Raw genomic sequence first — 14,972 nt, forward strand, 5'->3', positions numbered from 1 at the left:
TCTCTCACCCCGACTATAGACCCGAACCTTCTCACTTTTTTTTCTAATTTTGGCAAGGACCTGTGCAAAACGGGGGCACAAGGCCTGGTTCACGTGGCAGGATAAATTATTGTACATTGTAGGGCCCTTGGCTTATATTTTCAATTTGGCAGAGTCGGCACGTCTAGATAATTTTCCATTGATCCTGAAGTGCTTTTTTTTATGGGTACAACAATCCTTTTGCCTACTTGGAAATGGCAATGTTGCCATTGCACATGCATGTAGTAAAGGACTTTTATTGAAACTGATCCTTAAATTAGCCAACCTGGCAACTATGGACCCTGGAATAAAAGCTGAAGGTCTTTTGGTTGAAGATTCCTGTAATAAGGAACCACCTTCGCTTCTCTTGATGAAGCACAACCATCACTCAGAAAGGATTTCGCTTAACAGGTTTTCTCCAGGGCTGGCAGAGGCATGGGCTGCTCTGCCAGCCGCAACTCCAGAGGTTCCTTCAATTCTTCCTACTAGGAATACAACCTCAACTTTACCCCAAGCGCAATTGAGGTTTCAGAGGTCATAGACACCATGGCTCTCGATACAATTCCCAGTTCAGTAAGACTCAGTAAGTCCCTATTCTGGCCCTCCTTCTGTAGGGGGGTCATCTATGTTTATTTCTACCAAAATGGCATTTTAAAACTTCAGTTGGGTTTTAAGCACAGTTCAAGGTTATCTTATTGGGCTTTACTCCAAGCGTTTCCAGACTGTGTTTCCTTCCCCTCCAAAATTCTCTTCAGAGATTGTCAGTCTCATCTCTCTAGAGATCCAGTCCTTGTTCTAAAAATGCACAATTGTGTTAACCCTTCATGATCCTTCAGGTTTTTTCGGCTCTCTTTTTAGTCTGCAAGAAAAACAACAAAATGAGACCAGTGATAAACCTGACAGTTCAATCAGTTTGTCGTTTATCGCCATTTCTAATGAAAATGATCATTCATTTCAGGGACTCCGTGTTCTAGAGGAACTGGAAGGTTCATTTGGATCTTCAGGATGCTTGCCTCACAGTTCTTATCCATTCATCTCACAGGTAATTCCTCCAATTTTAATGGCTCAGCCAAACTTATCACTTTTATATCTCTCCTCTTCGGTCTCTCTTCAGCTCTATGGTGTTTTACCAAACTCATGAAACCTGTGGTAGCTTTTCTCAGAGCTCAAGGTATCAGGGTGATAATCTATTTAGAGGATGTACTTTTAATGAGCTAAAGCTTATCCTCCTTGCAGAATCACATTCTCTTGACACGTTCTTTACTCACGGTCATGGGTCTTCTTATAATTATAGAGAAATATTTTCTTGCCCCTAACAAACAGATCGAGTTTCTGGGTTTCCTGATAAATTCTTCTTCTGCCACTCTTCATCTTGCCTCACCGAAATGAAAGACTATAAAATTTGAGATTCTTCAGACTCTGTGAAGTTCATCAATTTCCCTCAGATCCCTGGCAAGAATTGTGGGCATCCTCTTATTCTCTAGTCAGGCCATTTTTCCAAGTCCTCTACATTATCCAGCTCTTCAAAGACTAAACATACATCTACTGAAAAAATGGCTTGCTTATTCCGATTTAATTTCCCTAGATCAAGAGTCCAGACAAGAACTGCAATTGTGGTTAGACCATTTAGATACTTGGAACGGCAAGACTATCTTCACCTCAGCCCCAGATCTTGTATTAGAGTCAGATGCAAGCCGAACAGGATGGGGCGCCCGTTGTAGTCCAATATAGACTGGCTGTTCATGGTCACAAGAGAAGTCCAAATTGCACATCAATTGTTTAGAGATGCTTGCCGGCTCCTTTGCAATCAGAAGCCTTGCAAAAAACAGGGTACATTGCTCCATTCTTCTCCGAATAGCAACATTTCCATAGTTTGTTATATGAATCACCTGGGTGGAACCAGCTCCAGGCCCCTAGCGGAACCGGCAAAAGGTTTTTGGATACACTGCCTTTTAAACAAAACTTCTGTGTGTGCAGAATATTTGCTAGGAGATCTCAACTCTGTAGCAGATTGGCATTCTTGTGACCTTCAAGATGCCAGTGATTGGAAACTTCATCGTTCAATCTTCAAGTCTCTGCTCCTCAAGTACGGTCCTTTTCAGATAGACCTGTTTGCTTCCAGACTGAACTCACAGCTGCCCCAATTCTTCAGTTGGCGCTCAAATTCCTTGGCCTTAGCTTCAAATGCTTCTCTTCAGGACTGGTTCAACTACATAAACTATGTTTTTCTTGGCATAGGTCAGAAATCAGCAGGGAACTGTATTGGTAATTCCTTTTTGGTAAACACAGGTCTGGTTTCTGCCTCTGCTGGAATTAATGATGGATTTTCCGAATCTACTACTTTCCTTCCCCAGTTTTCTCATAGATCCCTCGGGCCATCAGCACAATCTAGTGTTAGAGAACTCCCTCTGTCTTTCCACTTGGAAAGTAACAGGGTCTCCCATTCTGTCCTGCTCATTTTGTCAGAAGCGTCAGACTATATTAACAAGTCCTGGGCTCCTGGAATCACTAAAGTGTACACATCTGCCTGGTCTTTATGGGCAGGCTGGTGTGTGGGAAAAAGTATTGATCCCTTTTCCGCGACTATAACAAACACTTTTAATTTCCTGGCTGCGGAAGCTAGTGGTTAGAAATTATATTGTACTATCAATTTGTACAGACCTGCTATTTCTACCAGTCATCAATACGTCAATGTAAAAATGGTAGGGGAGCATCCGTTCATTTGTCTACTTGTAAAGGGAGTAAAGTTTTCCAATCCTCTTATTCCAAAGTACAGTACTTTGTGGGATGTGAATGGTATCCTAAAGTTGTTTCTCTCATGGCCTGACAAGGTTAACCTCTCTTTAAAAATGTTATCTGCAAAACTGACTATGTTGTTGTGTTTGGTTTGCATTAAATGTTTGTTTCATCTTAGAGCATTGGATATTTCTTCTCATCAATTTACTCCAACAGGTGTAGTGTTTACTTTTTGCAGACACACAGAAACAAATTTCAACATCTGTGTTTTATCCTTACTTTCCAGGTCAGTCCAGATTATGTGTTGGGCAGTGTCTCAAGATTTATCAGCAAAACACAACTGATCTCAGAACGTCTTCACATTCCCAACTCCTTATCTCCTTTAGTAAACCCAATTATCCTGTCTCCTTGCCTACCCTTGCTCGCTGGGTTGGGTGGGCTATGTCCCTAGCAGGGATTGATACTTCCATTTTTGGTGCCTATTCTTCCAGAGGAGCCATGGCCTCCAAAGCTTTTTGGGCTGGCTCTCGTCTCGAAAAAAAATTCAGAGATTAGCCGACTGGTCTAATGATACTGGGCCATATTATCAAGAAAGGGCGATACATTATTGCCGCTTTTATCTGCAGGAAACTGCAGCTAAAGCGGCGATAATGGGCTTGATAATATGCCCTTGTGAATTCTCATAGAAGCCCAGGTTAACACCAGAACCTGGGCTTCTATGGGAATTCACAAGGGCATATTATCAAGCCCATTATCGCCGCTTTAGCAGCAGTTTCCTGCCGACAAAAGCGGCGATAATGTATTGCCTTTTCTTGATAATATGGGCCACTGTTTTTAAAACTTTCAATTGCAGACCAGTACATATAGCATCTACTGTGGTTGTTAACATGCTTTAAAAAAGCATAATGGGAGTCTCTGGTCTTGAACTAAAATGTAGATTTTCCTACCTGTTTATGAAGTAAATGTAAATGTATGTGTCTTGCAAAGCGCACTGCTGCCCTGAGGCGTCCTGGCGCTGTAGACCGCTGGGGAAGCCGTCCTGGCTATCCCTGTGAAATGGTCCCTACTGGGTATCTCCAAGGTGAAACCAGGCATCCCCGGCGAATGTGGGGGGCCGTTGTAGAGATGAGGCAAGCTAATGCCCAGAGTTGCCGAGTGTGATCCCTGGTTAGAGTAGGCACCGAGGCGAGAATTATGGAGTCCGCTGACCCTGGTCCACGACCCTGCTCTGTCGGGAATTGAACCCTGGTGCCGGGCCGTTCTCTGCTTCCAGGTCTGCCGCCTCTAACCAGTGAGCCACACCACTCCACAAAGTCTTCTTTTTATTAAAGACACAGAGGTGAGTATTATCCCGCCTCAACAGTGAATAATTTCATGTTTCTTTCCTTCCCTCATAGTGGCCCCTTTGCTTCCAGCTTCTTCTGAAGGAATTGTCATCTTCATCTAATGTTCTTCGTCAGACTCCTCTGGGACTTCATAGCGTAGCTGCATCTAATTTACCTTGATCTTTGGGTCTTCGACTTATCTGCGTTTGCCAAGAAATTTTCTCGTTGACTTTAACATGTGCTATTATTTTTTCTATAATTCCTTTGTTCAATATTTATTAATTGTCGCACAAGAAAAGAGGGTTGTTCCCCGTCAAGCTGAGTATTATGGGGTCTATTGTGTGACTATTGGTTGTTATTGTTACTGCATCCCATTGGCTGGTAGTCCCATGCCTTATGGGATTTGTGGTTTCTAAATCTTGACTGCTGCTATTCAAAATATATCAAGAATAGAAAGCATAATACTCGCCTCCATGTCTTTAATAAAATTAAGTTTTTCCTTAATAAATTACAAGGAAGATCTACATTACAAAGCAATGAAGAGACAGCTCGATAGCATAATAATGACCATTTGCGACAGAGCAAGTAGAAGGGATGCATACTATCTAACAACAAGCATTGCCAGAGCCAGAAGGTCTGGCTAATAGCTGACAAAGGTCTGATTAATAGCTGACAAAGGCATGTCAAACCTTTCGGCATTTCTAATGCTTGTTTTTGTTTTTACGTTCTTTATTTCCATTCCTTGAGAAAGAAAGGTTACTACTTTCAGAGTGGTTGAAAAGTATTGCCTTGCCAATTGCAATGTGTTACCTACCCAAATTTGTGAGTCAAATGAACCTCTTTTCAATCTTTTCTTTTCCTCAATATACAAATGATAGGAAAAAGAATAGTTGTATCACCATGAAGGAACATATTGCGTGTAACATTTCCCCACTTTTTTCTGGAGGTTAATAGCATTGGGATAGCTTTTGCCATTGAAAACACACTTATTTGTTCGGACTTATCAAAGATTAATCATTATGATTGGATAGCCCTATGATGTTCAAAGATTTTCTTTCAGTGGTTGTTTTTCTCCCATTTGTTTGAGTTGGAACACTTTCTTATGACCCTCTATATATTCTCTGGAAGCTTTTGTTAGGTCTGCCGTTAGGCTTTTGACTTTACTAAAATGATACTTATAATATACTTACTTGATGTGCCTTTCTGACACTTCTCTTCATCCATTGGTCTGTTGTGTCATTCACATTTTGCTTCCATCCACTACAGCATACAGCATGGGGCAATGGGTCAACCTACTTAAGGCACTGGTTAACTTCACTTTGAGTGATTGCATTTTGGTTTTTCACAAGGAGAACATGCTCACAGAATGCCAGTGTGTTTGCTTTTACTTTATAATTACTTTAGTGTAGTCTTTGAGGTGAGTACAGGACCCCTGCCAGCTTTATCAGATCCCATCTCAGGCTTATGCTGTTGTAAATTCCTTGCTGGAGTGGCCTTATTTATCAACATACTGCTATGTCACAGCAGTTCCCATGAACTCTGAATATAAGTTAATCGGCGTGCTCTATAAATCTAATCTAACTGCTTTCTATCTAGTTTTTTTCTTTCTTGTATTCTTTTACTTTCCTTTTGTTTTCTCTCTTTTCTTCCTTCCTTTTTATATTTTTTCTATTTCTTTTTTCACTTTTTCACTTTTCTTTCTTGCTTATTTTCTTTATTTCTCTATCCTTGTCTCCTTCTTTTTTCTCTTTCTTCTTTCTTTTTCTCTTTCTTTCTTTCTTTCTTTCTTTTTTCTCTTTCTTTATTTCCATGCTTTCCTTACTTCCTTCCCCATTTCTTCCTTCTATCTCCTTCCTTTCTTTACTACTTCCCTCCCTCCCTCCCGTCCTTCCTTTTCATCTTTCAATGTGGTGCACTAACACTTTACACATGGCCTCTGGGATAAGCTTGACTGCTCTGCCAAGCTACCAAGGGGGTGTACAGGGGTTATCTTTGGTGTGTATCTCTTTTAACTTGACTAGAGAGGTGGTTTCTGCCTGGCTTAGGTGACTATCCTAGCCACTGCAAAACAATTAGAGAGAAAGGGCTACAGCAGTGACGCTCTTATACCCCAAGCTATCCAATATTCCAGAACAACAAAAGAACGTCAAGAAATTCCTATAAAACACTACTCCACAAGGATGCTTTATTATGAAGCCTGAGAAGTAAGTGGAGCATGTGTAATAAAACGTTTTTCTTATACTAATCAGGTTGGGATTCATAGCCAAATTATTAACAATACATGTTAGAAACGGTCTTTCTTTTGCATTTTCTGACTGATGGCGTTGATGGCAGCCGGCACATTTTACAGTGTTGTTTTTTAACTGATTCATTTACACTGCCACGAAATGCGTGTGTTCAGTGTATTTCCTTCGACCAAATAGGTGGGAGTGACTTTCACATGTCTAAAGGTGGAGGACACTGTCTTTAGTTTTTATACATTTATATATTGGTGTGGAATTGCAAATTCTGAAAGCGATTCCTGGTCCACCATAGAGAATGAGTTGGTGGGCTTACAAACACAATATCAGCAAATGAGCTTGTATGAATGGGGGATGTTTGGATTTGTGTTTGGGAATACGTAAGTATGTTCCTTAAGGAAGGAGGAAACTGTTGAATTGTAAGTGAGTACTTAGCCAATCATTTACTAATAACATGAGCGGATTCCTAATGTACCCGTGTTACACTTTACTCGGGCCAAACGATTATTGGAAATCTGTTACTTTCTTTACAGATACAGGCGCACTAATAGCAACTAAGGAAACGCATTGAAGAAGAACCGTGAGTGGGTGAACCACCCTTTTAGGACAGCAAGGAATGGACACACGTTAGAGTGTGTGCCTGAGCTTGCCTGTCTATACTTTTTTCTCAAATTTTCCCTGGTCCTGACAAATGCTTGAGTGAATGATTCTCGATTTAAGCAGAAACATGTTGACCACACTTATATTTCTCTCGTAAAGGACATTTGGTTTTTCATTGTTATTTCCTTATTATGTCCGTATTTTCACTTGTTTTTAATGGAAGTAGGCTATCCCTTTATTAAAATTGTTATTAGGAACTGCTGTACTTCCTTTTAAATTCACACTTTCTTTTGAGGGCCTAAAGGCTGGCCCTTTTTCACTTTCATACTTAAGAACCCAATGATGAGAATAAACACCTACTTGTTTGGTGTTTGAGGGTTCTTTTTTCTGACCTCAGATCTTATTTCCCCCTATTTTGCCTTTTTTTTTCTTTTTACCCTCCCCTACCTTTCCTCCTGACAAGATTATGTTTTTGGTGGACCTCTGGTGGAGTAGTGTTTTATAGGAATTTCTTGACGTTCTTTTGTTGTTCGGGACTATCCTAGCCAACCAGAAATTCCATTTCTAACAGGCAGACATTTTTGAGTATTTGAGTTTCATAACAATGCTAAGATCTTTTAATCTCTCACATACATTATTTGAATGTATGAAAACACTTACTGAAGCTCCTCGAGTGTCTCGTTATTCTTCAAACTCTGAGCCATGCTTCGTGTGCCAAAGTCACTTATGTTGTTATCTTTCAGAGACAGGATTCTCAAACTTCTGTTCTTTTCAAGACCTTTGAAAATACGTTTAGCGCCAGAATTTCCCACACAGTTGGTTCCTAGCCTACAGAATACACACATGTAAGGTCCATGTCAATATAATGTAATAATATTCAATTATTTCAACACATTATGCTACTTGTGCATAATACTTTTTAGACAACTAACCCACAAAGGGTGTACACTGTTTTTACGGGAAACATCCTTTACATCGCGGTGATTACACCGCGATGCATTTAGAACGCTGCCGTTACAACGCAAGCATTACATCGACTTGCACTGGAGGACCCTATAACCTAAGGAATAGTAAGATTTACTATTCCAACACCTTCCCTACTGTACGAAGACTGGGGTTGGAATAGTAAATCTTACTACTCCTAAGTCCAGCGCCTTCAAGCGCAAGTTGTTGTAACGACTTGCGTTGCAAAAACGGCAATGTTACATACCGCGATCATTTTGATCGCGTTGTAACATCCCATATTAGTTTATACATAGATTACAGTTATCTATGTATAAACAGTGTACACTCCTCTTTCTCTAACTCAATCTCCCCTTTTCTCTCTAAGAAAATGTAAAAATTAGATTGTAAAGTGCATTTTACCAATGTAGTGGGTAAAACACCACGCATTTCATAGGCAGTTCTGAAGGGAAGCTCTTTAAATGTTTCACTGCTTCATTGTATATCTCTGTGCTCGAGCAAATTCCTTCAAAACAGAAACATCACCAATAAAAACATTGTGTACTGTCTTTTAAGATATTGTCACCTGCCTGTTTCAGCATTGTCCCAGTAAAGCAAATATTGCCATGATGTATTTTCTCATATTATCCCAGTAATGCATACATTGACATTCAAGCTTTCACGTTGTCCGCAATTATAGCAATTATATCTTCATCTAATTTGGCATTAATAAAATGGTTCCAGACACATATTGTGCCTCTGTCCACATGTGTGCATGCATAGTGTACACACACACTTGCACACTCACAGGCAGACTCATATCGCATAGTGTACACACACTTGCAATCACCTAAACAAATGCTTTGAACTTTTGTTTGTGTGGGTGCAGGTGGAGCAGGTTAGAACAATAGTAACCTTGCACAAGAGGAGGCCAGATGAGTAGTTCAATCTGAGTTGATATTTTCTACATAATATCACAACCAGTAATTGTTCATGTGCAGAATATACAAAAAGGCACCTTGAAAATATATACTTGAAAAAACACTAGGCATGGCTACGAGGTGAACTTCTTTAGCTTGATTGAACCTTTTGTGGTAATACCTTCTGCGCAGAGAAACTGCCCTGTCCAATGCAGGTGCGGTGCCGGAGGATGCCCGGAGCCCATTCTTTACACACAGCCTATTGCAACGCTCTTTCACATTCTAACTTCTTCTGTGGACACTCAATATAATCTGCTACTGCACAGGGTTGTCTAGTGCATGCTCCTCTTGCAATCAGTGTTTTGATCCTGAACTCGAACATCTAACTTCACATAGTGTTGTAATATGAAGGGGCTCATTTTCTCCTTGTGTGCAATGATTTGAACATGACCGCTACCTTTGCAGATTTGGAGTTTACCTTACACGCCCCTGTCCCTCACTGAGCTGATGTTGAGACTGAAAAATTCTCTGCATGGTTTAAGATCTGTACCCTTGCCCTTTACTATTGTCTGGATCCCTAATGCTGATCTTTTGTCATAGACGAACACGGATCATGCGTGCGTGCCATGACATTGGTCTGTCTCATGGACTGTAGACTTGATGGACCGGAAGGGGTGGTCAAAGCGCTACCATCATACTGGTGGAAGGCTACCACCTTCACCAAGAGTTAAGTAGCACAAGCACCGTAATAGCAGGGTACCGTGTCATTATAAGTAATAGTGAACAGGTCCTTTTTACCCTGTGCCACTGAAGTGAGTCCTATAGACTGATTCACCTTTTTAAAAGTTCCGCTTCTTTGTACTTAACTCACCCATAGCCTACATCAGGTAGGTGTGGAGTGCTGCACAGCGCAGGCGTAGTGACCCTGCTCTGGATGTATGTGTGCCTGGGAATTGTACCGTATAGGGATGGAGCAGTGCTGTGCAGTATATGTGTGGTTAGTTCATGTACTGTGTGTATATATGCCTGTGGGGAATAAATTACATGAGCAATGTAGTACTGTGCAATGCATGCGCAATGGCAGCATGTGCTGGGTGTATGTGTGCTTGCATGAGGTACAATACATGAAGGGTGCAATGTTGTGCAGAACGCACATGGTGAGTGTGTGTGCTGGCAGTGTGTTTGTGCACAAATAGCACACCCTGGTGCAATACAGAAACACTACGGTACTGAACAGTGTGCACAGACTGAATGTGTGTGCTGAAGGTGTGTGTACCAGGCCCCCGATACGGACGTTACCCCTATAGTTTAAAGAAGGTGTGCGTAATGGCACAGTGCATGGAGGTAATAGTGCTGTACAATAAGTGTACTGTGAAGTACACTGAGTGCAAATGTACTTGCAATGGTATATTGCAAGTAGGAGGACATTGGATACCATTTTGAGAAGTCAAGACCTGCCTGATGAAAACATGAGGAGTACAAGGCTTCCTACAGACAGTTATGTATTGCTGCATTCCTGTGAGCTGGGCAGACACACACTTAAGGTTCTCATCTCTGACCTAAGTTGTTTGCTTTCTATTTGCACACAAGCATTTGTCATTAATTATACATCACTGAAGGGCACCCAGCACCATAGTCCCATAGTCACCAGCTTCTGATATTTGTTGATTAAATCTTCCTTTACTGTCTACCTTAATTCTTTGGTATTCATTGAACATTAAGAATTTTGATAATAAGGTAATACAATGATTTCTTTGCATACCACAAATTCTCTAATATTATCACTTTCCTCCCACATTTATACAGACAACTTTTTAAGTTGAGCCCTGCAAGACCTGTTATTACTCTTCTGTGAGCTTTGGCATACCCACCAATTGCCATTGGTTATTGTCTGTGTCATGCAAATAAAGAATTCTATAAAATAACCCAGTTAATTTTCGCAAACCAAATTGCCTATAAGGAACTCATCCTGTTACTCAAGATTTCACAGACAAACTGGCAAATCATTACACAGACACATTCGACTCGTACTTAGAACAGAAACAAAGCACCAGCATTAACCCCTGTACAAAACAACAATCCAAGAATACTCTAACCCAGCCTCTCTGTTCCTTCCATCACATCTCACACAATGAATTTAGGGACCTGGTCAAAGCAAGCAGGCCTGCCGGCAGCCCTTCTGATCCCTGTCCACCACAAACTTTCAAGACAATTATTTTAACAACCTCTGCTGCCACTCCAGTAAGAAGAATCAGCAATGATTCCTTAACTACTGGAATTTTTCCAGAAGAACTCAAAAAATCACACATAGGCCCTTTACTGAAGAAAACAAACTTGTACCTGCTGAGCCCTGACAACTACAGACCCATTACAAATGGACCTTTCCTGTGCAAACTGATAGAAAGAGCAGCATTCGCCCAGATATCACAATTCATTGAAGATAATGACATACGCTCAGACTTCCAAACAGGATTCCGTCTGGGAAGAGGCCCTGAATCTGCCCTCCTTGCCATTTGGGATGACCTAAAGAATAAATTTGACCGCAGCAGGGTTGCCGCGCTACTCCTCTTGGACCTCTCGGCTGCCTTTGACACGGTCGACCATAACACTCTGAAACAAAGACTCTATGAAGCCGGCATAGAGGGAACTGCTCTAGACTGGATTGCGTCCTGCCTTCAAAACAGAACTAATGTCATCCATACCCCACCTTTCTCGTCCAAACCATACTCAACAAAAACAGGGGTCCCTCAAGGTTTTATCATCTCGCCCATGCTTTTCAACGTCTACATGAAGTTATTACTGGTACTGATCAATCAATTTCACCTCACGTGCTATAACTATGAAAATTACACACAAAAACTCCTTCAACTGGAATGCCCCAAAGATATTTGAAAAATCCCCAATTTTCAGTTGTCTCAGAGCCGTGGATCAGTGGATGACTTTGAGCCATCTCAAATTAAATGCATTAAAAACGAAATACTCAAGTGTGGCGATTGGAAACATTATGACCCGCTTGCCGCCTAGCCTGATGAACTGGGATCACCGCCTAAAGTATTAAAGGAAGGAAGAAACCTCGGAATGACCATGGACTCCAAGATGTCGATGAATGCCCAAGTGGACAAACTAGCAAGACCAAGCTTTGTAACTATAAAAACGCTGCGACTAATTTTCCCTCATTTGGATTTGCACACAAGGTCCAAGCTACCATCTCCCTTGTTCTGTCCAAACTCAATTACTCCAGTAGCCTCTACCATGGATCACCTTTAAGGACCATGAAAAGACTACAATGGATTCAGAACTTGGCTGCCAGACTACTCTGGCATATCAGACCGTGAGACCACATCTCTCCTGCCTTAAAATCCGGTTACCGGTTGCCAGAAGATCCACGTTCAAGCTACTTTGTATCACCCACAAAGCAATACATGTAATGGGACCACTCTTCATCAGGAATAAAATCACCAAACACATTCAACAAAGGAACCTACGCTCTAAAGGGGCACCTCGACTAAAAATCTCAAGATACAAGAAAAAACCATGGGTGGCACATCCTTCTCTGTTCAAGCAGCCAAACTATGGAACTCTTTACCCTCAACATAAGATCCACCGACAACCACCTTATCTTCAGAAAACTACTCAAGAATTAGCTCTTCCCCACATAAGCACCATACGCAAACAGAAATTTACAGCATATTCCTCTGTATATTAGCATTTATTTTCACTATAGATATGTACCTATCTTTATGTATTACTTTGTATAAACATGTAGAATAATTATGTTGTTGTAAATAAATAAATACATAAATAAAAATCATCTTTGGTCTACATGTACTTACTTCCTTTTTGCATCTATGTACCTTAGATGTACTTGGATCTGTGTGTCTGCTACTTTTCTCCTGAAAAAGCATATCCAATGCCCTATTTCACATCCTGTACCTCTATCAATATCTTTAATTTATATCTACTTACCCCCTTTACACATCTATATATTTTCAAAGTACTTATGGATCTATATATTTATCACTGTCGTTTAATTTAGCATTTTAACTGCACTACCCTATTTCTCAGTCTACACTTCTTTCAATATATCCTCTGGCCCAAACTTCTGACTCATCTCAAACTTCTTTCTATTACTCTTTCCAATGCACTACCCTATCTCTCACCCTATACATCTATCAATATATCCTCTACATCTACTCTCTTATTTATCCCAAACCCCATACCACTATTATGATCCCCAAAATAACCCTTTCTAGACTCTCTCCTACTCTAACCCTCCTTGCATCATCTGATACCTCTTTTTACTATACTGATCCCGCAAAACAAACTTTTCAAAACTCTTCCCTCTGATTCTTCCCCTCAAAAACCCTTTAAACTTGTTCCAAAAGCCTCTCCTACTGCCTCAAAAAAATAAAAATATCTTCCACTTCTGTCCCTCCACTATCTTTTTCAATCAAAATAACAGACTTACATGTTCACTTCTCAAATTCCATATTCCACTATACTGATTCACCACTAAACCTTTATTGTGTTCCGGAGTAGAGTGCTATTCGCCAATAAAGTGTTTCAACACCCCATCAGGGTTACCAGCGCTATATAAATGCAAACCTTTTTCCCTTCTCTACCTCTCCCCGACCCTTCTCAATCCAATTAACTGACTAACATATCCACTGCCAAATTACTTTCATGTTTCGCCATACTAATTCAACAGTAATCCTTATGGGTTCCAGAATAGCGTGCTGCTCGCAAATAAAGTGCTTCAAAACCCCATCAAGGGGTAGCAAGTGCTATATAAATACAAACCTCTTTCCCTCTTCTATATCGCAACCTACCCTTCTCTATCCAAATAACTGAATAACATATCCACCAATCAAATTACTTCATACTTCACAATACTACTTTTAAACACTAATCCTTTATGGGTTGTGGAGTAGCTTCCTACTCGCCAGAAAAGCACTTGAACACCCTTCAGGGGTAACATGTGCAACATGAATGCAAACCTGTCTTTCCTTTTATCCCTCCGCTACCCTTCTCACTCCAAATAACTGACTAATATCCACTACTCAAATTACTTTCATATTTTACCATACTAATTCAGCACTAATCCTTTATGGGTTTCAGGAGTAGCATGCTTCAACACACCCTTCAGAATCCAAATAACTGAATAACCTATCCACCACTTAAAATGTACTTGCATGTTTCACTATACTAATTCAACACTAATCCTCTATGGGTCCTGTTGTAGCATGCTACTCGCCGAAAATCACTTTGAAGCCTCGTCAGGCGCTATATAAATGCAACTACAATACAATACAATTTAGAAATTCTAATTTGTTATTCGTCAAGTTGTTTAAATGTCCCTCCTTTGTGTGCTCAGCTTCCTCCCTGGTATTTTGTTTGCCATCACGGTTATAGTGTGTGATGGTCTGTTCTTCCTCCTTCCGTCTGGCTGATGGGTCATGAGGTGCTGTTGCGCGCTCAATAGTCAGTGGTGCTGGGAGTCTGTACTACCCAAACCAACATCCCTTTCATTTTTAATTTATAGTTAACAGGGCTGTCGGGTGTGGAGAAAGGATGCTCGGGCACTCGTGTGAGGCACTCCATTGGGTTTTTGCAGAGGCCGCCCCCAAAGGGGGCCTCAGGGCCGGTGCCATAACAGCCGCCGAGCCACCGGAAGGATCCGGTTCTGGGCGCTGCAAAGCACTCAGAAGCAGATGGGGGCAACCCTTCGTGCCAGAGAGGCGCCAAAACCTCCCTACCAATGGAGGGGGACAGGTGAGTTATGGGAAACTGCTGTCAGAAGCAGGAAATCTGCAGGGGAGTTATAAGGCGCTACTTCCCCCAGTACAGCTCGTTATCATCATTGTTGGACTTGGCCCTTATGGCAGGTTCACCCCTAATCTTTTTGCTTTTTAATATATGGTCTGTGTTGATGATTTCTGGTCTCTGCGCACTTTTTCCCTGTGTCCCAGGGTAAAGTGCGTGCATGTAGTTAGGCTGGCCTGCTCTCCCATAGGAATGCTTGGGGAATGTCGGTGTCCCTGGTAGTTCCTGATGCGTGGGGAGTGCAAGCCCAAATTTGGTATGTGCGAGCTTGTGAGAATGAATGCTTCGCAATGGTGTATGTGGCATGAGTGTGTCATGTGTAGAAATGACACTTCTAGGACTTAGCATATTAATGTAAAATATGCCTG

The 14,972-nt window shown here is 41.2% G+C and overlaps 1 protein-coding gene across 1 annotated transcript in view; it reads right to left on the reverse strand.

Annotated features, from left to right (window-relative positions):
- The window catches only part of LOC147672498 (uncharacterized), a 28,378-nt gene extending 20,636 nt beyond the window's left edge, over nt 1-7,742 (reverse strand). Inside the window, exon 1 of the mRNA XM_086947989.1 lies at nt 7,580-7,742. Within this exon, the coding sequence (XP_086804115.1) occupies nt 7,580-7,623 (44 nt within the window). The 5' untranslated portion in view covers nt 7,624-7,742. The remainder of the gene's footprint in view (nt 1-7,579) is intronic.
- Between the last annotated feature and the right edge of the window lie 7,230 nt (nt 7,743-14,972).

The sequence above is a fragment of the Lissotriton vulgaris genome, unplaced genomic scaffold, assembly GCF_964263255.1.
Source record: "Lissotriton vulgaris unplaced genomic scaffold, aLisVul1.2 SCAFFOLD_2956, whole genome shotgun sequence".
Taxonomy (NCBI): Eukaryota; Metazoa; Chordata; class Amphibia; order Caudata; family Salamandridae; genus Lissotriton; species Lissotriton vulgaris.